The 23,317-nt window shown below is 45.5% G+C and overlaps 1 protein-coding gene across 2 annotated transcripts; it reads left to right on the top strand.

Annotated features, from left to right (window-relative positions):
- The first annotated feature begins 1,789 nt into the window (after positions 1-1,789).
- On the top strand, positions 1,790-23,053 carry ACP6 (acid phosphatase 6, lysophosphatidic). Of its 2 annotated transcripts, none has more exons than XM_066599405.1 (11): positions 1,790-1,971; positions 4,817-5,038; positions 5,418-5,546; positions 5,624-5,754; positions 5,845-5,924; positions 8,641-8,728; positions 9,392-9,524; positions 11,056-11,156; positions 13,020-13,115; positions 14,038-14,203; positions 21,765-23,053. In XM_066599405.1, exons 2-11 carry the CDS (start codon positions 4,838-4,840, stop codon positions 21,921-21,923), a joined length of 1,284 nt encoding a protein of 427 aa, XP_066455502.1. In that variant the 5' UTR covers positions 1,790-1,971; positions 4,817-4,837; the 3' UTR covers positions 21,924-23,053. The 2 variants fall into 2 exon arrangements, with proteins under 2 accessions (XP_066455502.1, XP_066455501.1); XM_066599404.1 differs by having other exon boundaries at positions 4,814-5,038.
- Positions 23,054-23,317: the final 264 nt, after the last annotated feature.

Genomic DNA, 23,317 nt, shown 5'->3' with positions numbered 1-23,317 from the left:
GATGTTGCGAGAGAAAAAAATCGCGATATGCTCTATCTTTTTGCGTTTTTTTTTTTTTCCTTTTTATTACCACCCATGTTTCCCTCATTTTTATCGCATCGCAACACACAAACTTGCGATTTTCGTGCAATGCATTTTTAACATTAGAAAGTCCTATTGACTCTCGCTGTGAAAAAACGTGCGAGTTTATTGCGGGCCGCAGCGATGTGAGATTATTCTCAAGAAAGAAGCATAGCTGACGCTCAAAAATCGCGGGAACAAAGACGCGATTTTTTTTGCGGCAAAATTGTGATCGCCCGCGTGAAACTAACGTTAGGCTGGGAACGGTTTGAATGTGTAGCCCCCCTCAAAGCATCATGGCGGCAAATTTCAGAAGTGTGGATGAGTTTAGGGTGAGCTTTGCAAAAAAGTCCTGAAGGCAAATCTTGCGTCCCCCGCGCTCCGGAACCTTCCATGCAGGACAGAATATTCCACAACAGTGATGCAGAATATGCCGTCCCTAAACTCCGCACGGTAAATTGCGGAATCGATGCGGAATTTCCGGGAGAATTCTACAAATTCCAGTACTGCACTAAAATCGTTAGTTCACTGTTAGCGCCGTGAATATTCGGCAGGACGGCGCACTGTTGCGGAATATTCCGTCTGGTGTGAAAGGTCCCTAAATAGGCAGATTCGCCATTCAGGACTCTGGGAAAGCTGGTTGACAGCTGCTGCTATGGGTGGATATATAGGACCTTTGTCCTGGAGAGGGCGGTGCGGCCATTGTAGTCAATGGAAAAATCCTCCCTGCGACTTGTGAGCCGCACCCTGATTCCTGCTGGAGGCGCCTTGTCTAATCCATCATCATCACGGAGGCCAAAGTCCAGCAGCGTGATGCAGAGAGCAAGCACACAGCGCTGCCCCGTCTCCACCACTGCGGACGGCGGCCATTATGGCAGTGCCACAATCCAGGGTTTCGTTCTTCCTACGTGTTCCTTCCCATGTTTTGTCGGCTGCTATATTGCGTGAAAAAAAATTGCGAGTTGCTAAATATTGCCGCGATTTGCGATGCTTCGGAGCCCTTGATTTCCTATGGAGTCTTCCTTTTCGTTGCATCGCAGGCTTGCTGTAGTTTTCACCCAGCGGTTCCTGGCTTGGAGGTTCAAAATCCCGCCTCCAGGAAGCGCTGGCTGTGATTGGTTCTCGATTGCCACGGCTGAGACAATCAGAGCGGCACTCAATGAACCAATCAAAGCCATTGCACTGAATGGCTGTGATTGGTTCATCGAGCGTTGGCTCGGATTGGCTGAGCCGTGGTGCTCGAGAACCAATCAAGCCCCCCTGAAAATCCCGGCAAAACAAGGCTATAAAGTCACGCGACATTGTAGCATTACAATATCGCACAGGAGAAGCGAAGAAAAAAGACTGGATCCTTTACGGGGTTAACCTGAAGATAACTTTCACATCCTGTCTGACTCTCCCCTCAAATATTACACAGCATGTAAAGAAGTGGGCGTTCTCTTGATGTTCGTGGGCGTTTCTGACTGGATCTGGGGGCGGGGCTTAAAATCATCCTGCGAAAGCATTGGCTTTCAGATCAAACAGTCTCTTCCAACATGGCTTCTCCTCCCCTGCCGAGAAGACAACCATCCGAGCGGCATTGCGACCTCTAGCGAGTGAAAGCATCGCGCGGTGGACGATTGGCCGAATCTTCAGCGCTATGCATCATGGTAGTTGTAGTCCAGATAGGGAAGTTCATTGTTAGGTCAACGTGATGTAGAAGCGCTGACGAGACTACAACTCCCAGAAGTCCTCGGTGAATGCCTGTAAGTCCAAGGGGATGCCGGCTGTCAGCCGCAGGAAGAATCCCCGAGCAAGGCGAGAAGCTTCTGACATTCCTATCAGTGCTGCGGACTGCTGTCATTCATCCCTTCTCTGGGTGACAACCCTGCTGCCCCTCAGCCACTGGTGTGATCCCCCTTCTAGCACCAGGTGATGACTGTGCCTGTATTGCCATATCTAGAATATATCTTCTTATATCCTGCAGGCGTTTGATAAGTTGGAGGATGCAAACGATTCATTTATTGGCTTATTATCGCTGTGTACGGCGGCATCGGGGCGTAGCATCCAATCGGAGTGAGGACCGCTCTATATTTGTAACTATGGTGGGCGCACAGAAGAGGATATAAGTCCGGTAATGTACGGTAGAAATGTGTTCTAGGCTATATTGATGCGTTCTACATTGAATGGTTGTGATTGGTACATCAAGCAGTGATTGGCTGAGCCATGGCGCTTGAGAGCCAATCAGAGCCATCACTTCCTGGAGGCGGACTTGACTTCAAACAAGTGCTGGGGACCAGTGGCGGAGTCGGACAGCGCCTGTTAGGTGATGTATTGCGGTTTTTTTTTTTTTTTTATGGGGGATTTCTTACTGTGAGGTCGGCTGCACACGGACCGGTCGGATTCCGAATGCGGAACCCGCAGCGGAATCCGACGCCGTGCCCATCCGGTGACCCCCCGCGTACCTGTCCGCAGTCTTCATCATCTGTGCTGCAGGTGTGTCACCGGATCCTGCGAGCTTTCTGCAATGACTTCAATGGAGGCTGTCCATGTGGAATCCGCCCAGAATTACAGCATGCTGCTATTTCTCCTCTGCGAGCGGAAAATGGCAATCGATGTAGAGGAAATGGTGTTTTACCATAGCATGCCGAGGGCGGTATTTGCTGTGGAATCAAGGGACCGACGCCCGCTACGGATACCGCAGTGCAGGCGACCTAAGGGTGCATTCAGACGACCGTATATCGGCCGCGAATACACGCCGGCCGATATACGGCGTCTCTCTCTGCAGAGGGAGGAGGCTGGAAGAGCGGGGAGCAGTGCTCTGAGCTCCTGCCCCCTTTCTGCCTCCACTCCGCCCCTCTGCACTATTTGCAATGAGGGGAGGTGGGATGGGGCGGAGCTAATTCCTGGAACTTAGCCCCACCCCCGTCCCACCTTCTCTCATTGCAAATAGCGCAGAAGGGCGGAGAGGAGGCAGAGAGGGGGCGGGAGCTCAGAGCACTGCTCCTGGCTCTTCCAGCCTCCTCCCCCTGCAGAGAGAGACGCCGTATATCGGCCAGCTTATTTACACGAGCGTATATCAGACGGCGTTTTCACGGCCGGCCGATATACACTTCCATCTAAGCAGGCTCTCTGCTTATCTCCTCCAGTCCGGCGTTTGCAATGGGATGGGGCAGGGCGGGGTGGAGCTAAACTCCGCTCTGTCCCGCCCACTCCCATTGCTGGCTATGGACAAGGGGAGGAGGTGGGAGCTTTGCTCCACCCCTGCCCCGCCCACTCCTATTGCAAATCGCTCGAAAGGGGGGTGAGCTACTCAGATGGAAGCGTATATCGGCCGGCCGTGAAAACAAAATACCTTTTGCTTTCTGTCTCCGTCTTTTAAGCCCATAATTTCTATTTTTCCATCACTGCAGCTATCCGACGGCTCGGTTTTTTTGGGTGACTTTGTAGTTTTTTATTGGTACCAATTTTAGGTACGTATGGCTCTTTGATCAATTTTTATTAAGGTTTTTTTTGGAGATGGGGTGACCAAAAGGGCACAATTCTGCTAATGACGGCGTTCACCATCCGGCATTAATGATGGAATACTTTCCTAAATTGCACTTTACAGACGCAGCGAGGCCAATTTTTGTAATTTTATTTTTTTTGTGACAATTCTGATAATGTTTTTTAACTTTTTAATATTTGTTTTTTGTAATAATTACAAAAAAACTTTATTTTACTTTTACGCGAGAAAGTTAATGGGAGTTTCTACTAAAAATGTAATGTATCGCACGAAAATTGCAAGTTCATGCTATGTGATGCGATAAGCAAGACGACTCTATAGTGAAACATGGGAATTAAAAAATAGCGCATTGCAGAAAGAGCGCACCACGATTTTTTTTAAAAACCTCATATCAGTGAAAACATTACTAATGTGAAGAAACCTATGGGAAAGCATGGGCTTCACAAACATGCGTTTGGAGCGTTGCCACATCACCAGAAAATCGCGTGATTTTGTAGGGGCCTAAAGGTTGCCAGTTGTAAACTACTGATGGTCTGTCAGCAGAATAGATCATCATAATAGATTGCAGTGGTCTGCCACTGGGACCTCCCGCTCCATTCCCAGTGCAGTGGTCATACTTGGTATTGCAATCCTAATTTCTATTAACTTAAATGCGCGAGCTGGACCTGCAATACCAAGCCTGGCCACAGCAGTGTGAATGGAGCTGTCTGCTTCCTGCAGAAATCAGTTCAAGCACAAAGGCTCAGCAAACGGCTGATTAGTGAGTCCCTGGCAGCATAATCCTATTGATCTACTATTGATGACTTATACTGCTGACAGGCAATCAATAGATTACAACTGGACAACTCCTCTAAAAGTCGCTGTTAGAATTGAAAGTGGTGATTAATTGGTTAACAGCTGTGATTTGAGTAATCCAATCGCAGTTGTTGCCAGTGGGTGTTGGTTATCAAAGATTGCTCCGTGTATGGAGCGGTCTCCACTCCCTAGCTGGCTCCATACAATGAAACGTGACTTGCATTGTATGTTTACATCGTTTGTCGGGAAAGGGTTAAATGTTCATATTTTTGCAGCCACCACTAGAGGGAGCCCACTGCATAGAAATGTATACATTTCCCATACAAACACATGTGCAGTTAGCTCCCTCTAGTGGCCGAGGGTGTGTGACACAGAATTGTCTACATTGATATAACACCTGCACTGATACAGTGTAACAAACCATCAGCCCGGATGTTTAGTCACATGGTAACTTCGTCTTCTTTTTGCCCTCAGCAGGACTTACCGACCCCGGAACACATGATGATGACGTGGACTCGAGCCGCGCTGGTGGGCTCCATCTTTACCTGTCTACACAAGAAGAGAGCAGCACTTGCTGAAGCGAAACGGGACATCGTGCAGCACAGCGCAGCGGATCCGAGCTACGAGCTGAAACTGGTGCAGGTTATCTTTCGCCATGGAGCTCGGACCCCCCTGAAGCCGATCCCACATAGCGAACAGGTAGAATAGGAAACCAAGGGAGGGAGTCGTAAAAGGCTTTACAGCAGAATCTTGCTGTTTAAATAGTTGCAAATTTTTGTGTAAGTTCCACTTGCACAAAAAGTTTTGCAACTTTTCTGCACTTTGCACTACCCTAGCCACTTATCTAAGGCTGATGTGTCAATAAATATGTCCCTGTAGAAACCAAGTCATAAAATATGTAGAATTAGTCTTGAAGCTCCCTCTACTGGTCACATACATGTAGTGCAGCTGAGCTTATCTGTGATATGAAGTCCAACAATTTCCTAATATACTTTGTAATTCAATATCATGTGTCATGAAACATTCAAGAATGCCAATTACACTTCTAATACTCGGCGCAATGGCCTCTGTTTCATAGGTAGAGTGGTCACCGACGCTCCTGGAGACCCCTAAACACACACTGTTTAATTATAGGGTGACAGATCTGGAAGGCGGGCCCAAGCCCCCCTCCCCGTTTGAGGAGCGATACAGATCTAACAAGCTGAAGGTAAATATATGTACAATCGCCATATATCTCACTGCTCTGCCACCCTGCACTCTGCTCAACGCTTGCTTCTATCATAGGGTGGCGCCTTCCCCGGTCAGCTCACCACCATTGGAATGCAGCAGGCGTTCTCCCTCGGAGCTAGACTCCGGAAGGACTATGTGGAGGAGCGGAGTTTTCTCTCACCCACGTTTAAACCATCAGAGATCTAGTAAGTTTCCTGACAATCAGGGCAGGTATCTATATAATTTGCATCTCTGTATCCATAAATGATCTGTTCCGTATCCTCTTTGTATTTCAGTGCCCGCTCCACTAACATCGTCCGTAATGTGGAGTCCATGCGGTGTTTGCTGGCCGGTCTTTTCCAGCAGCAACAAGAGGGTCAGTACTTCACATATCACAAATCATATAAATTGGATCTCTGTATCCATTTCAGCAGAATCCGACGAAATCTAGCTCTGAAGTAGAATACAGGCTATACGGTTACTAGAGAAAGTAAGTGAACCCTTCAGAATTACCTGGATTTTTGCATTGATTACTAATAAAATGTGGTCTGGTTGTTATTCACCTCACAATAGACAAACGCAATCTAAGTAATATCACACAAACAGTTGTACCCTTTTCACGTCTTTCATTAAGCGCATTGAGTAATTGGGGACAGTGCAGGGAAAAAAAAATAAGTGAACCCTTTAAATTTTTATAATCTGCAGATTCCCCGTTTTGGTAGCAATCCCCTTCCTCAATCGTATGTGAACCTTTTGACTTCTTCAAGAGATAATTGGCAAAACGTTTTTCCATTAAGGAGCTGAGATTGGCAGCGCAGGTTTCATAGGTGCTCTGCACATTATATAAGAGCACACAGAGCCTGGTTACTGACAAATCTGTTCTTCTCAAGAAATACTGGTTAGTGTGAAATGTGCCTTCAGAAGACCCCAGAGATGGATGACCCTGGAAGGGCTACAAAAGCGTTGCTAAATACCTAAGTCTACATCAGTCCATAATTATATAAAACCACCAAAAATGAAGGAAAATTAGGACTGTTGCTACTCTCCCTAGAAGTGGGTGTTTTGGTAAGATTGGTCTAAGAGCACCACAGGCAATTCTGAATGAGGTGAGGAAGAACCCAAGGGTGACTGCAAAGGACCTACAGAAGACTCTACAAACTGCGCTATTAGAAGAACCCTGAACAAGAATGGTGTTTCTTGAAGGAAGCCACTGCTATCCAAAAAATACATTGCGGCTCGTTTCAGGTTTGCCCAAGACCACCTAGATGTCCCACAATGGATTGGGAAAATGTTCTAGGGATGGAGGCAAAAGTAGAACTTTTTAGCACAAATACACAATGCTATGTTTGGAGAAAAAAAAGACCTGCACACCAAAACCTCATCCCAACTGTGAAGCGTGGTGATAGTGGTGGGGGGACATCATTTTTTTGGGTTGCTTTGCTGCCTCGCAGCCTGAACACCTTGTGGTCATTGGAGAAACAATGACTTCTAAGGTGGAGCAAAACATTTTACAGCAGATCTAAGGACAGCCATCCAAAACCTCAAGAGAAGTTGGGTGAAGCAACAAAACAAAGACCCAAAGCACACAAGTAAATCAAGTAATGAATGGTTAATAAAGACTTCTGTTTTGGAATGGTCAAAGGAGAGTCCTGACTCCGGTGACATGATCTGAAGTGTGCTGTGCACTCAAAGCATCCCAGAAATATTATTGAGCTGGAACACATTTGCCTAGCGGAATGATCCAAAATTCTCCTCGGCATTGTGCAGATCTTATTTACAGCTACAGAAAATATTTGGCGGAGGTGGCTGCTGCTAAAGGGGATCTATTGCTAAAGGGGATCTATAGCTTATTAACCCTTTACAATCCACTGTCTGACATCTTCCTACTTTCTGATTGAAGCCTGTGCAGCTTCGATGTCGGAAGATGTCCAGCAGGGTATTCTTACTATATATTGCAGTCCTCTGTTGTCGGGGCCTCTCTGGCATGTCACATACTGCAGTACTGGCTCTAGCCAGCAGATGGCGCCATTGTATAATGGCAGAAAGAGAAAGCCCCCTAGGAAACTCTGAATCCAAAATTGGATTGTAAAGGGTTACGTTCTGGGGGTTCACTTCTTCTCCCTGCAATGTGCTCAGTAACAGACATGAATCGTACAACTGTTGTGTGTTATTATCCAAGTCACAAGACCACAATTTATTAGTAATCAATGCATAAATCCAAGATGCTCCAAAGAGTTCACTTACTTTTTCTTGCAGCTGTATCTATATATATATATATATATATATATATATATATATATATATATATATATATATATATATATATATGTATGTATGAATGGTAAAATAGACTTGAGTGTGTTCGCATGAATACGGGGCTGAGATTGTATGACTTTGGGAGGAAAAAAGTCTTTTGATTGACTATTTTTAGTATCTTGCCTCAGAAGCGGCAAAATAGTGACTTTTGTTGAAAATGTGACGGTTCCTACAGCCTTTAAAGCTTCTCTGACTATTGCTACACAGTGTGCATTAGTATACATCCTTACTCTAAGACACTGCACCTGCTTTGATTGGCCACATGAGCAGCGCTGGCCAGTCGGAGCAGCATGTAGTGTCTTGGACCAATGATGTACACTAATTCATAGCGTGCAGCAGGTAGTCAGAGAAGCGGTTGCGGCCATCTTTGTTTCTCCAGGAGTGAGGGGGGGGGGGGGGCGGTCGCTTTAATTTCAGTGCATAAAGCTAATCACTGATGTCAGCTTGGCTTAGGAGGCCACTCACCATCTTGGAGGCTGTGGCTGCTGGTAGACTAATATATATCATTATACATTGAGATCGATATATACACCATATAGTATATTCATATGCTATAGATCAGCGGCCCGTAACCTGTGACTCTCAAACATAATAGAACCACAGCACCCTGCATGTAGGGTCATGCTGGGAGCTGTACCACAGGTTATAGGCATCTAATATATAGATGGCAAACTCCTATTGAGAGACCGGTCTCCTATGGGTGATTAGAGCTGCTGTGTGTTATTGTAGGGGGTGCTAAGTGCATTGTGTCTGATCGGTTGTCACTTCTCTTCTAGGACCCATTACTATAGTCACGTCTGATGCTGAAAGTGAGATTCTGTACCCCAATTATCAAGGATGCAAGAAGCTGAAGTATCTGACCAGGTGAAACATGAGAAATCTTCTATTCCGTCGGCAAGGGGAGCATTGAGGCAGTTGTGTATTTTGGGGCAATCTTTGCCTTTGCAGATTAGGGTGCTTTTACACGTGACGACCTGTCAGATGCAGATGCTTGACAGCTTGTCGCAGCGACATCGTTCCTGTGATTTTACACAGTGGAGGCGGAGGGGGCCGGAGATCGTTCTAGACCACCCACCTCCATTCACAGTAAACAGGCAGTCGTTCATAGACACCCAATATGTGCTGTTAACCCCTTAACAACCATCTGAGTCATGTCAGTTGTTACCGAGCTTTCTCAGATATAGATATAAGAAGCACCTGAATATGCTATTTGATATATTAGTATAATTAAAGAACTTTTTTTTTATTAGGGAGAAATGATCTTGAAATGGGTTTTCAGGATTACTATTCTTACTGTTATCTTTTTTTTTTTTGGAGAAACAGTGCCACTCTGTGGCTGAGTCTGGTATTGCAGTGTTCAGGTGAATGTGGTTCAACTGCAGTACCAGATACAGCCCATGGAGTGGTGCTGTTCTGGGGAAGAGAGAGTAGAGCTTTTTTTTTTCTGATCCTGGGCAGCCCCGTGAAGGAGGCCGCCGTTCTGGCGCATATAAGGTGTACGACTATGACACCTGGTTTGTTTTTCAGCCGTCGCATGCCTCTCGCCTTCTCTCAGCCAGGGATGAAAGACGAACTGACAAAACTTCATCAGGACCTTCATATCGACAGCTCAAATGAAGTGGACTTCTTCGTGCTGATTGACAATTTGCTTGCTGAACAGGTCAGTACTACTTAACCCCTTAGAGTTCCTTTACCACTTGTACCACTTTATTGCCTATCCATAGGAACGGTGGTAAAAGCCTGATTGGTGAGGGTCCCACTGCTGACACTCCTACGATCCTGAGAACAAGGGGTCCCGTATCGTCCTCTTCTTGTCACAGCACCCACCCGTAGTGATGTCAGATGGAATGGAGCAGCGGACGCACATGCACAGTTGTTGCTCCATTCATTTCAATGGGGCTGAAGGAAATGGCGGAGTGCAAGCTCTTGGTTATCTCCGGCAGTCCCCTTAAAAGTGAATGGAGCCGCACCGCGTATGTTCTACCACAGGACTTTCGTTCTCGGGATTGGTGAAGCTGTCAGCATTGAGACCTCCACCATACAGACTTGCATCACTTACCCTTTGGATAGGTAATAAGCATCTGTTCTGGTACAACCCCTTTAATGAAGGGCCTGTGAGGTCCTTGGACCAGTGAGATTGGCTGTGTACCCTTACAACTGCTTCCCTGCAGATTCCTCCAGTGTTTTTCTTGTGGCAGCATTCCTTTAAATCAATGTACGACATTTTAAGAAAAAAAAAAACACTCTTGACCTACATCATAGGCCTCTCACCAGCCAAGCCAGAAACTTACTGCCCACTGATGAGGGGCAAACATCCCGAAACAGCTGTCTGTGTATGGACTCTGGCCTGGTTTCCTATTCCCAATTATTGTGTTACAGACTTGTTAAAGAGTCATACATTGATTTGAAGGAATGCTGCCATCCAATAGGTGGCGCTGCAGAGATATTGTTCCATCTTCCTTATTTGCATAAATTACCCAGAGGAGCGTGCATGACCTTATAAGTCTCCTCACTCACTTTTCAAGTGTCTTCTCACACCCCTCTGGGTGCTCTCCTTGGGGAAAGACGATGCATCCCCTGACCCACTCACCCCCTAGATGTCTCCACACACTTTTTGGGTGCTCTCCTTAAGGAGAAATGACACCCCTCTTGACCTAGAGCCATTTTGGCAAAGGAGAAAAATAAGAACCAGAGGAATCGGCAGCGACTCGGCTATAAAGTGACCCCCGCAGTGACGGAAGAGCAGGACATGGGAGTCCCAGATCGGCAGGGGTCTCAGCAATGAGGCCCCCACTGATCAGCAAATTATCCCCTATCTTTGTTTTGGCCCCTCCTTATTTGTAAGTCTATGCTCTTTTGGCTGCTACCTTTATTTGTACCCTAATACACTATAATGATCCCTGCACCTGTTTCACTTGCAGGACAAGGATTTCAGGCTCTGAATGTAAACCACAATTCTTGCATTCACAGACAGCAAGCAGAGCTCTTGATAACTGTAAGCCATTGAGCTTTCCATCATGTGTTTATCAAGTTACATAAAACAGGAAAACCACACATGATTGTGACACTCACTAATGACAGTCATGATAACTTCAGCTGCTAGGGCATGATGGGAGTTGTAGTTCTGCTGGAGAACCCTGCAGTGGAATATGCTGACTAATGTAACGGCGCCCCCTATGTTCCATCTACAGGCTCACGGGTTCCCATTCTCTGTACAGTATGAAGGCTACCTGCAGCGGACGGAGCGGAAGGTCATTGATATCGTGTCTTACATGGTGAGACCCAATGACAGGTACGTATGGACATTATACTGCCCTCTAGCTGCAGAGCAGATACAAGCCCTTTAGTGTATGCTGGACTCCTCAAATCACTGGAGTTACTTTGTATAAATGTCTAATGCCTTAAACATCAATTTATTAATCCCTCCAGAAAGCTAATTCTGTGATTGGCTAACTCACGCGGCGTCAGCCAATCACAGCCATTCAATGTTGAATGGCTGTGATTGGCTGACGCCGCGTGAGTTGACCAATCACAGCCATTCAATGATGTCATTGAATGGCTGTAATTGGCTGACACAGTGTGAGTTAGCCAATCACAGCATTAGCTTTCTGGAGGCGGGGATTTCAAGCCTTGCCTCCAGAAAGCAATGCTCTGTCGGGGACAAGGAGGGAGCAACAACCTGCAGCAGTGCCGCAGAACGCCGGGGGGAGGTGAGTACTGCTTTCTTGTTTTTTTGACAATGTTGAATGGCTGTGATTGGCTGACGCTGCGTGAGTTAGCCAATCACAGCATTAGCTTTCTGGAGGCGGGGATTTTAAGCCCCGCCTCCAGAAAGCAATGCTCTGTCGGGGACGAGGAGGGAGCAACAGCCTGCAGCAGTGCCGCAGAAGGCTGGGGGGAGGTGAGTACTGCTTTTTTGGGGTTTTTTTGCCACTTTTTTTTGTATACCCGGCGTATAAGACGATCCCCGACAGCAGAGCAGATATTTCGGGGTTAGAAGGTCGTCTTATATGCCCGAATATACGGTAGTTTTTTTTTAGGTTTTTCATATTTTGCACAATAAAAACATTTTGGAATTTTTTTTTTGACTTTCTAAAATCCCTTTTACTGAATTTTTTTGCAAGGCAAAAAGCATTTTGACTCCATTTTTTTTTCTTTTTTTTTTTTAAATAGTTGGCTGTGAGGGATAAAACGTGTGTTCAGTTTATTGTGTGCAGTATGGATACAGCGATACAAAACATTTTTCTGTACTGCAGTGTATTATCGCTTATCAATCACAGGTCATGGCAGACTCGGACAGCATTGGTACATGGCGGAGGGCCAGTGACGTCACAGAGGGAGCGCCCTCCCTCTGTAAACCTCATACATTAACGTTCACTGCTATATATATGGCGCTAATAGCGGGATTGCAGTAGTCAGTCACAGCTTGCTTCCATATGCCATAAATATGTGGCATTTTATCTAACCCCCCCCCCCCCCCTCATCCCCATGATGTTTATATCCTTTGAGGACCTTCATTCCTAATTTTGCAGGCTTCAGAGCTGAAATCTCCTAGTATTCTCTCCTGCTTTTTCTGCATAAGTAATGTCTTGTAGTTATACAAAGTGAATGAATCTATATGTAAACTGATGATCAGATGTTCGCACGTCCTCTTACTATGCTGTGTTGGATCTGGTCAATGTACGGCTAAGGGGCTTTGGCCACTCCATCAGCAGCGGGTGTCAACTGTAACAGATGTAACAGCCAGGATTGGCTGTTTAACCCCTTAGCTGCTGGGACATTAGCGATTGTGGCATCTAAGTGGTTAGATAGGCTTATGAAGGGAGCCCCTTCCCTCTATCTGTGCTCCAGCAACATAATCCTCTCGAGACTCGCAGCCACTTCAAACAGCTGATTGGTGGGGGTGTACCGCTCGGGATTCCTACCAATCTGATACCGATGAGCTATCCTGAGGATAGGTCATCAAAATTTCGGCCTTGAAAAATGCAACTTGTTCCACAAAAAAAAAGCCCTCATACGGCTGCGCTAATGGGAAAGTAAAAAGGTTACATTCAGAATCCGGAGATGAGAAAACAGAAACAATCACTGCTTCCTTAAGGGGTTAATTTGGTGGAAAGAGGAGAGGTGGTCAGCATGTCTGGTTTCTGATTTGCAGGGAAGTAATGAAGCTGATGGTGGGGCCCTTTCTCTACGCCCTGCAGAGTAACATCCTGGAGGCGACGAGGCGCTCATCTGATGACACGCAGTCCAGGTACGCGAATCACATCATGATTGACGTATATGCAGTATGTATCGTGTGCTCCACAGCATCATGTATAGATATCAGTCACTATAGACAGGCAGGGAAGAAAAAAAATAAGTGAACCCTTGTGGGAGAACACAACTTCTCAGATATCCTAAATACAGGGTGCCATGGAAAAGCAGCGTGGTACCACACTCTTATGAAGAAGAACATCTGTCCTTGTTGCCCAAAGCAACCAATCACAGCATAGTTTTCATTTTACCTCCGCTCTTATAAGAGTGTGGGGCGGGCTATTTTTCCGTGGCCCACCCTGGGTAATCTGTGATCCAGCACTGGATTGAGACTTTATAACATGTATGTAATCTGCTACCTCTTAGGCCGGCTTCACACGAGCGTGACGGGCTCCGCAGCGGAATATTCCGCAGTGAAGCCCGTCACGGCGCCCCCCAGAGACCCCATACTTACCAGCGGAAGATAGCGTGAAGACGCTTCCCCGCCCACCGCCGTCGCGTCATGTGACACGCCCACCGCGTCACATGACGCGGCTGGCTGTGTCACGTGACGCGCCGGCCGCGTCATATGACTCGGCGGCGGTAGGCGGGAAAGCGTTTTCACGCTATCTTCCGCTGTGTTACAGCGGGAGATAGCGTGAACGGACGGCTTCCATTGACTGCAATGGAAGCCGTCAGCGCGTACACCCGCTGCAAATAGAGCATGCCGCGGGTGAGGACGGGAGATTTCACGGTGCAAAATTCCGCGGTGGAATTCCGCATCGTGAGCATTGAGCTATTAGGTTCAATAGAACCTAATAGCTGCGGGCAACGCAGCGGATTTTTGCCGCGAATTTACGCGGCGTAAATCCGTTCGTGGGAAGGAGGCCTTAGTGTTTGCTTGATCTTCTCAGCAGACTTGAAATTGTTTCTATTTCCAGGAAACTCTTCCTCTATGCTTCACATGACGTGACTCTCGTACCTCTTCTCGTGGCCTTCGGTATCTTTGACCAGAAGTGGCCGCCTTATGCTGCCGACATAACGTTGGAACTCTACCAGCATCAGCCTTCCAGGGAGTGGTTTACCCGCCTCAGCTACAACGGGAAGGTAAGATGTCGCATATAAACAGGTTTTTTCTAAAATAGTTCTCCTTACACACACATTTGCTTCTGTTTGTACCCTGTTTTATGTTTTTAAGTTCTTATTTTCAGGTGGTCTTTAGCATTTTTCTGCAGCCCTGCTGTTTGTGATCCACTTTCAGGCATGGGACATGTTGCAAGCCTAGCATTCTGCCAATAGTTCACTGTCCTGTACTTCCTTTCTCTCACTTCCCATGCTGGTCCAATCATCACGGAGAAAGTATAAGGAGAGGCAGAGAATGTGGAGATTACAGATATTGTAAGTGCAGGGAGCAGCCGTGTAGATGGCCCCTACCCCACAGCTAACGCAAAAGTCCCAGTAACTATACAAGCTCAATACCTACTCTGTTTCCCTGAAAATAAGACATATCATGATTTTCCAGAATTTTTGAGGATGTAAAATGATTTTTCAGGCTTTTTGAGGATGCTTGAAATATAAGCCCTACTCCAAAATTAAGCCCTGCTAACAGTTAATTAAAAAAGTCAATTTAAATAGTGTCCAGGCAGCTATACATGTAAAAAAGTTAAACCTTTTTGAACAAAAATTAATATAAGACCACTGTCTTATTTTCGGGGAAACACGGTAACAGGCAGTGGATTGCAAAGGGGCTGCGAGACCCGTAGTGGCAGCCAGTTCAAAGTTGATTTACAGTGGTAAAACAACAACATTTTTAATAAAAGTATATTACAATATTGATGAGATGTTGTTAGCTGTTCAGTCGTTCACGACCCTCGGCGACCGGTAATGAGATGCACACAGACTATTGCATGAACATAAGTTGTCTAAAACGTTTATGCCCCTTTAAGTCATTGTACAGTACCTGACTATATGCTGCACTTCCTCCACTTTAGTGCAAAACATACAAACTGTCTTTTTCTTGCATTTTCCCTTGTGTGTACAAGAGGAATAACACTATTTCTGATCGGTATGTCTTGTATCCTGAATTTTTCACAAGTTTTCCGGTCTGCAAGCTCTATATCTAATTCTCAGTCTTCCCTGAGCTGTAGGTGGAGACTAGCTTCTATGATATCTCCCATATACTGCGCACAGAGGAGAGCAGGATATCTTCCCTTTTCTCTGTAGCTCACCCTCATAACTTCTCCCAGCAAGAGAAACCAAGTAATCTTGTAGATATGATACCTTTTAATTGGCTAACAAAAATACACGATGTTATGGTGAGCTTTACAACCTCTCTGGGTTCTTCCTCAGGCACCCTCATAAGTAACAGCAACATAGAGGACTTTATACAGCGGCAGTGAACATTGTAGATGTGATTTCAGTAGCCATCAGGCAGTAAAACTCTTAGGGCATATGCGTAAAATGCTGCAGGTCTCTCCACAGCCTTACGCTCCAACATCAGGGGCCGTGTATGGCTGCGAATGGCTGCGTACCACACGGACACACACAGTGTGACTTTTTTTTTTTAACTCCTGCTTTGTTCAGAGTGGGGATGCGTATGAAACCGCTGCCCTTACGCAATGTATTGCATATGGACAGCATATCGTATGCAGCCCATACAAGTGTATAGGGGTCACACTGCATGGTACACAGAGAAATATAGCATGCTGCGATTTATTTCTCTTGTGTATGAATACACAGTATCCACACGCCGTGTGCATGGATCAATTAAAGTTCATTGACTTTCATTGACTCAATCACCGCGTATTACCCGCATGGCTATTACATGGTGACAATACACCCCATGTGAACAAGCCTATAGTATTAGCTGTAGCAGCATCTGTGTGAGTCACTCCACTTCTCTCACTCTGCAGTTCCTTCCTCCTCCTCCCTCCATTCTCCATAGACTTCTTAAGTCAACATGAAACACCCCCCCCCCCCCCCCTCCCATCACTTCTTTTAATCTGTCTCAGTGTCTTTGCTGCCCACTTTCTGTTGTCATATGAAGCTTGTCTCTAGCAACAAATTTCTGACCACTAGGGGTCTCTACTTTAGAGGGATTTTTAAGTACAAAACCATCATTTTAAGTAAACAAAATGATTTGTACCTTCCCTTGTTAGTCTATAGATTAGCACAAGTTTGCGTAAAAGTGTAGTCATCGTTTAAGCATGTGTGTATAGGGTATCGGTTGGTACAGAATATACGATGGGGCATATATCTAGCTTTCCCCTGCACTTCGCTCCCAGCCCCCCCCCCCCAACCACCTGGCTGTGCAGGGAACTGCAGCATGAATCCATTCCGAATGAGCTTGTCTTACACAACTGGTGGCCGTGTGCAAACAGAAGTGAAAAGGACGAAGCCCTGAATCAGTATTGCAGCGCTTTCTTCTCCAGATCAGTGAGGTGCCATAACTCAGACCCTCGTACATCACTATGCTGCCATGTCCTAGTGAAGTGCCATGACTCGATGAGCTGGGCATGCCCGGTAATGTGCCCCTCCAGAGTGGCCGTTTTGTAGTTGTAAATCCCCGGCCAGGCGCCGTAGTAATAATGTTGGGAGCGCGGCCTCCACATCTTTGTTCTTCTAGTTATTGATTTTAGAATTGAATTAGATCACCCGGCTCCTCCGCTCCTCTATCAGGGCTGATCGTACCGCTCTGTCTGGAAATTTAATGAACTCCACTTGTTTCCTCCGATCTGTGTTGCCTGCGGGGCTGAACGTGTTCTACTAGGCTGTTCTAAAGACAACAGATACGGGTATCCCTCGCCGTCTCTTCCCCTGCGTGTATATAGAGGTATGTATCTACGCCCTAATGCTGACGGGTGACGTGAATAACACCGGTGACAGGGCCGCCTGTCTATATTAGGCAGCAGGTGAACAGGCAGCTCTTGAAGTCGATGTGTTTTATTAAGCAGGTAAGCATAAGGACTTGAGCAACTTTGACGAGGGCCGAATTGTGATGTCTGCAGTCGTGGCCAAAAGTTTTGAGGCTGACACATTTTGGTTTTCATAAAGTTTGCTGCTTTTAGATCTTTAAGGTCCGGTTCACACGAACGTATTGTTACAGCGTATTCCATGCACGGGTTTTGCACGCTTCATACGCAGTAGCAATCTCCAATAGGTGGCTTTGTTGCCGCTCACACCAATTGCGCGAAATACATGCTCAAGAAAATCGCAGCACGTTCTATCTTGGTGGGAATTACGCACACATTCACTCCAAGATAGGACATGGCGATTGGCAGCACAATGTACTTGTTGTACTTGCGTACTTGCTGTGGGCGGCATGCAGCAAGATGCGCTCATGTGAGCCCGGCCTTCGTCACAGTAACTTAAATAGAATTACGCTTCCTGTCCACGGGCGAGTTGTCATTGCTAGATCTGCGGCAATAAATCACAAGCGGAGCTCGCATGACAAACTTTCCATAGGAGACGTATGAAAAGCGCACGAGCGGAGAATCAGAGAGATTTTCCGCTTGTGTGATTAAAATCGCGGCATGCTGTGATTTGCCACGGTGAACCTATCATTAATTTAGGCTCATTGCGGAGACCTTGTAGTGCTCCCCCCTCCTCCTCCTCCTCCACGGTGGAATATCGTTACGGTATTCCGTCCCGCCTGTGGACAGGTGGCCTTATAAGCATTTCATAAGTTTTTAAACTTTCATTGACAAATATATCAAGTTTGTTTTACAGTGTTGACCCTTAGGCTGGGCTGACCATGTCAATGTTTTCTTCACTGAGCCACTTAGTTATAACATTTGCCTTGTGACATGGTTGTCCATCATGCTAGACGAACCAATGTCCCTAATCAAATTGCTCCCAGATAGTTGGGAGAAGTCGCTCTTGGAGGAGGTTTAGATCCCATTCTTTATTCATGGTGGTGTTCTTAGGCAAAATTGTGAGCAAGCCCGCTCCCTCGGATAAAAGGCAACCCCTCAAGAATGGTTCCAGGATGCTTTACTGTTGGCATGGCACAGGACTCATGGTAGCGCTCACTTCCTCTTTTCCGGACAATCTTTCTTCCAGATGTCCCAAATAGTCTGAAGGGGGTGCCATCAAAGGAAATAACCGAAATCCTCTGGAGCCCAATCCCCGTACTTCCTGCAGAACGTCAGTCTGTTCTTGATATTTTCCTTGGAGAGAAGTGGCTTCTTTGCTTCCCTTCTTGACACCAGTCCGCCTCCAAAACCCTTTACCTCTCTGTACACGCAGATGCTCCGATACCTGTCTGCTGGTCTTCCTTTTTTTTAATTCAAATCTTTTTTATTAAATTTTTTTTTTTTTGCGTCCGAAGACACTTTGTAACATACAACACTAAACAAAGGAACTGCATGCTGGTATTTCTGACCAGCGCTGCGCCGGTGTTGAACCGGTCCTGTAGCTGAATCCTTTTAGGCCAGCTGCACACGACCGGGTCTGGTTCCACATGTGGGAGCCTGCAGCAGAATCCAACACTGTGCCCAGCCGGCACCCGTACGTACCTGTTTTTCTTCTTTTCCTGTAATGCGAAAGGTCCGCACAGCGAGCTATCAGATATGCGCAGTACAGTTTTTAAATTTATTTTAAAATCCTGCGTTGTCGCTAGGCGATGACGCAGAATCCGCTACCTTTCCACAATCTCATTACGGAAGGGCCGTGGGTCGGACAGCTTCCATTGACTTTAATAGAAGCCCTCCGCAATCTTACAAGCGGCAATGTCCCTGCCTGTAAAGCCCTTTGGATGCTAGGCAATGATGACTGCGTGTTTCTTGGGGGTAACCATGGTTAGCAGAAGACGACAATAATTTCATGCGCCATCCCCTTTTAAAGAAGCCAGTCTGAATTATAAGGGCAATCCGATATCAGTTGCCTTGTCCTCGTTAACAGTTTCTCCTGAGCTAATGAGACAATCACTAAAATGATGTTAGCAGGTCAGTTTGTGTCAGGGCTGAAATCCAGTGGAAATAGGGTTTTTGTGGTTTTGTTAATTTTCATGGTGAGGATTGACTTGACAATTTATTGCAATTCATGTGATCGCTCTTCAGAACAATAATGCAAATTACCACTATAAAAACTGAAGCAGCAAAATGTCGTGAAAACCAAAGTTTGTGTCGGTCTCCAAACTTTTGGCCACAACTGTAGATGATTGGGTCGGAGAATCTCCAAAACAGCAGATCTCGTGGGATGTTCCGGGTATGGAGTGGTTAGTATTTACCAGAAGTAGTCCAAGCAAGGACGATCGGCAACAGGTTATGGGTGCCCAAGGCTCATCGATGTGTGGGGAGTGAAGGCGTCTGGTCCGATCCCACAGAAGATCTGTTGGAGAACAAACTGCTGAAAAAGTTACTACTGGCGATGATAAAAATTTGTCAGATCTCACAGGGTCTATTCAGCTTACCACAGACTGGTCGAAGTGCCCGTAGTGGGCATATTGCCATCCCAACTGGAGCCTAGAGAAATAAATTAACCCCTGTGTTCTCTACAAGATTTGTGAGGATTACTTCATGAACTCTAAGAAGACATGTGACATAAGATAGCGGTCATAAGATGATCCTCTTGCAGGGGTTTTCTGACCAATGGAGGGAAATGCCATAAAATTATAAAAGACCCATTTCTTACTCCATTGCTCCAGTATTCCCTGGTGATCTTTGTTTACTGTGCTGCAGCAATGCTAGACTGCCTACATGATTACTGCAGCAAGTCACTGGCCTCAGAGGGGTGAGTAATAGGTCTTATTTTCTGGCATCTCCCCTTTCTTGGCTAATTTTTTCTCATCTTGGAATACTCCTTTAAGAAAGCTTTAAATTAAAAACTGCTTATAGTTGCTTCCAGACCAAAACTATAAACATTTTGTATTTTTATTTTAGTAAGTAATGTTTCTATCCCCAGATATTCCAGGCCTAATGTTAGAATAGCGCCACCTGCTGTTTATATCCCCAGATAATCCAGAACTATTGTTAGAATGGCGCCACCTACTGTCTCTATTCTGTGACCACCTCAGTAAGTGTTCCAACGTGGTCGCACCTGCTCAATCTTGCTTCCCTGCAGTGATGCTGCCTCACTCTTTTATCGCTCGCTGACATCAGAAAAAATGCAGCAACTTCAGAATCAGCCGCTCGCCTCTACATAGCCGATGCAGCAGAGAGGGAAGCAAGATGAGCTGGTGGAGCAATTACTGAGGTGGACACAGAACAGAAACAGCAGGTGGTGCTATTCTAACATTAGTTGTGGAATATTTGGGGATATAACCAGTAGGTGGCGCTATTCTAACATCAGTCCTGGAATATTTGGGGATATAACCAGCAGGTGGTGCTATTCTAACATTAGTCCTGGAACATCCAGGGCTAAAAACCTTATTTAAATGGTCAGAAATGCAAAATATGTTTAATTATGGGCGGGATATAATGGGAACAATGTTTTTCGTTAGACAACTCCTTTAAATCCAAAGTCTGCCTAGGTAAGTGAATGTTGTGTTCTTCTCCGGACTCCTTATACTTGCTTCCATGTGTGAGATGTAAGTTGGCAACTTTAGTTACTGGTCCCTTAAGAATAAGTCAGGCATAAAAAAAATGCTGCACACACACGTAGATCCATTTTTTAAATCAACCCGTTTAGTGTGTGGCACAGGATCCTTACTCGTGAGGAGGATCCCGCTCGTGGAAGTCGCTCTTTCATCAACTTAATAGAAATCCCAGAAATTCCTTTCAGCCCTTTGCTACCACTTTTGCAGCCATCATCATGATCGATAACTCGTAGAGCAAAGGCTTCCGTAAGGAATGCTCCTTAGAAATGCATCTGTTTTCTCTCACCGACAGCACAAGACATGGGCAAGTCATCTCTAAGACATGTGTAATTGTGAGACTCCTGCAGAAGTGTACAGCAGTAAGACCTCATCGAGGAGGCCTTTAAGAGTATACATTAAAGGGGCGCCCCTCCCTAAAATATATACCCCACTACTTCCCTGCCGGATCCCTAGATTACATGTTCTTCTAGGATAAAAATATTCACGTTTAGAAATCTGATTAATAATGCATGCAGTCATTGTGGACAGGTTGGTTGCTAGGGAAGCGCTACCTAACAACCAGACTTTTATAGGGTTGTCGGACAGCATTTGCACATCAACCGCATTACTCAGAAATGAGGGGCCTGGGTTGGACATTTTCTGTGTATTTACATAAATTTGACCAAAAATCGAATTAATAAGGCAGTAAAGACATATATAGTAATAAGTGCTTCAATATGTAGATGCTTTAAATCACACCGCACATAGGGCTTAAAAAGGAGGAAAGAAAAAACGGGTCATAATGGATAAAAACTCATCCATTTTTGTAGCGTAGCTCTAGTTTATTACACATGTGCAGCCATATTAAAGGGGACCTGTTACCTCTGCACAGTTACGGTGCTGCTATGGGAGGTCAGACCCATTACAGGCAGGTGTCGGCTGTTTAACACCACTTGCACCCACTGGGTACGAAGCGGACTTGACTCCTGGTCTCCCCCATCCCCACCCTATGCCACAACATATGACCTATAGTACATGTTTACATTGTCGATAGTTGAGAGATTACTAGTACACCGTGAGGCACATACTCTGTATATCTGAGGCCCAAGGTGATTACACTAATCAATAATACCATTTTTTTCTGCTCTTCAGGAACAAGTTGTAAAAGGATGCAGCTCCAGCCTGTGTCCCCTCGATCAGTTTCTGAATGCGCTCTCCGAGGTGGTTATAAATCCAGAAGACTATAAGACAAAGTGCTGCTTAACTGAGGCAGAGACTGCTGAGAAGACTCAAGCTGACTTTATACCTTAGATAGGGGTCAGCCAAACGCTCATTCAGCTGAGATCCTCAGAGAGAATAAGCCGCTGGCAGTAGCTTATCTCCCTTAAGAAGAAAAAGATTGGTCATGCTTAATTCAACAGCCAATCCTTCCTTCTCCTGACATCTGCAATCGGGCAGTGAGTCTAGATATTCTCATGCACATTAGCCAGGCAGTTGGTCCCACTAAGAGTGGCAGGTTTAGTTAATCTAGATCTAATGTTGTATGGGCACATTAAAGAATAGGACCCTGTCCCCAACTTGTACCCAAACTTCCCATATTGCTCAAAAAAGGCTAAAACTGAAATAATTTCATTGTTCACATTCTATAAAAAAATTTTAAAATACTTTAAGCCCATAAAAATTAGGGCTCCGTTCACTATCCAGTTACCAGCATTCCCTGCTGCTCTGCACTGAACTCCTGCTAGTGACTTGCATGCTAGTGTCATATTTACACCAGGCTGTGTGCAGCCATCTGCTGTAGGAGAAACTAGCTGCCCCCCTGTATTATAGGAGTTTAACAAAGTTGTTGCGGGGTATGTCAATGGCAACCTTGCTGACTGTTTCCAGTTATAACCAGCAGAATTGATAATACAAATCTCAAATGTAATACAGGATATAATCCAGAAACGGTATGAGATATGTAATGTATTTATACAGTGATCCCTGTATACAGACAACTCATTAATATGAACTGGCAGAGTATTCCTGTATACTCTGTATGTCCTGTGGGGGTGCTGCAGGGAAACTGAATACATACTGCCAGATTTCCTAACCAATACAGCTGATCGCCGGGAGTCCCAGCAGAAAGAAACTTTCTGATCATCTTATTGTAAAAAGGACCCTTCTAAGGAGTAGAAATTGTCCAATGCGGAGGAGCTTTTCCTTATGACAGACCTCTTTAAATTAGAGTAATATTAGTGTCCGTTATAGCAATCTAATTGCATTCTTTATATTGGCTGAGACAACCTATTTAAGCTGCTCAGAACCTCAGGTAAAACATTTCAGTTATTCATTTATCAGGGATGCAATCTGTATATGGAATGAACAAATAATAAAGCGGTGTGAAGATATTTTATATAAAACTGTCATATTTTGAGAAAAATTAAATCTGAGACTTCCAAGTTGTTGTGCGATTTCTACAGAGAAGGCAATTGGGAGTTCTGATTGAACCTTAAGGTACATATATCTCCTAATATCACTACTCTAATACTGCCCCCTATGTACAAGAAATGTCAACTGGCATTTTAAGCTGAATGTGCCTGCTCTCGTCAGATCACGGCCACCACTCAGCTTGAGGCTTGGCAAGTACCTGTATGGGTACCAGTATGGTTGACTTTTTTGGGTGTGCGCTCATTCTGCTATATGTCTTTTAAATAATACAAAAT

Source organism: Eleutherodactylus coqui, chromosome 4 (assembly GCF_035609145.1).
Source record: "Eleutherodactylus coqui strain aEleCoq1 chromosome 4, aEleCoq1.hap1, whole genome shotgun sequence".
Classification (NCBI taxonomy): domain Eukaryota; kingdom Metazoa; phylum Chordata; class Amphibia; order Anura; family Eleutherodactylidae; genus Eleutherodactylus; species Eleutherodactylus coqui.
This window is presented reverse-complemented; position numbering and strand designations above follow the sequence as displayed.

Coding starts and splice junctions, on each gene's coding strand:
- ACP6 (XM_066599405.1), top strand. CDS start 4,838: ATGATGATGACGTGGACTCGAGCCGCGCTGGTGGGCTCCATCTTTACC. Junction 5,547..5,623: donor ACAGATCTAACAAGCTGAAG/GTAAATATATGT, acceptor CTTCTATCATAG/GGTGGCGCCTTCCCCGGTCA. Junction 8,729..9,391: donor AAGCTGAAGTATCTGACCAG/GTGAAACATGAG, acceptor TTTGTTTTTCAG/CCGTCGCATGCCTCTCGCCT.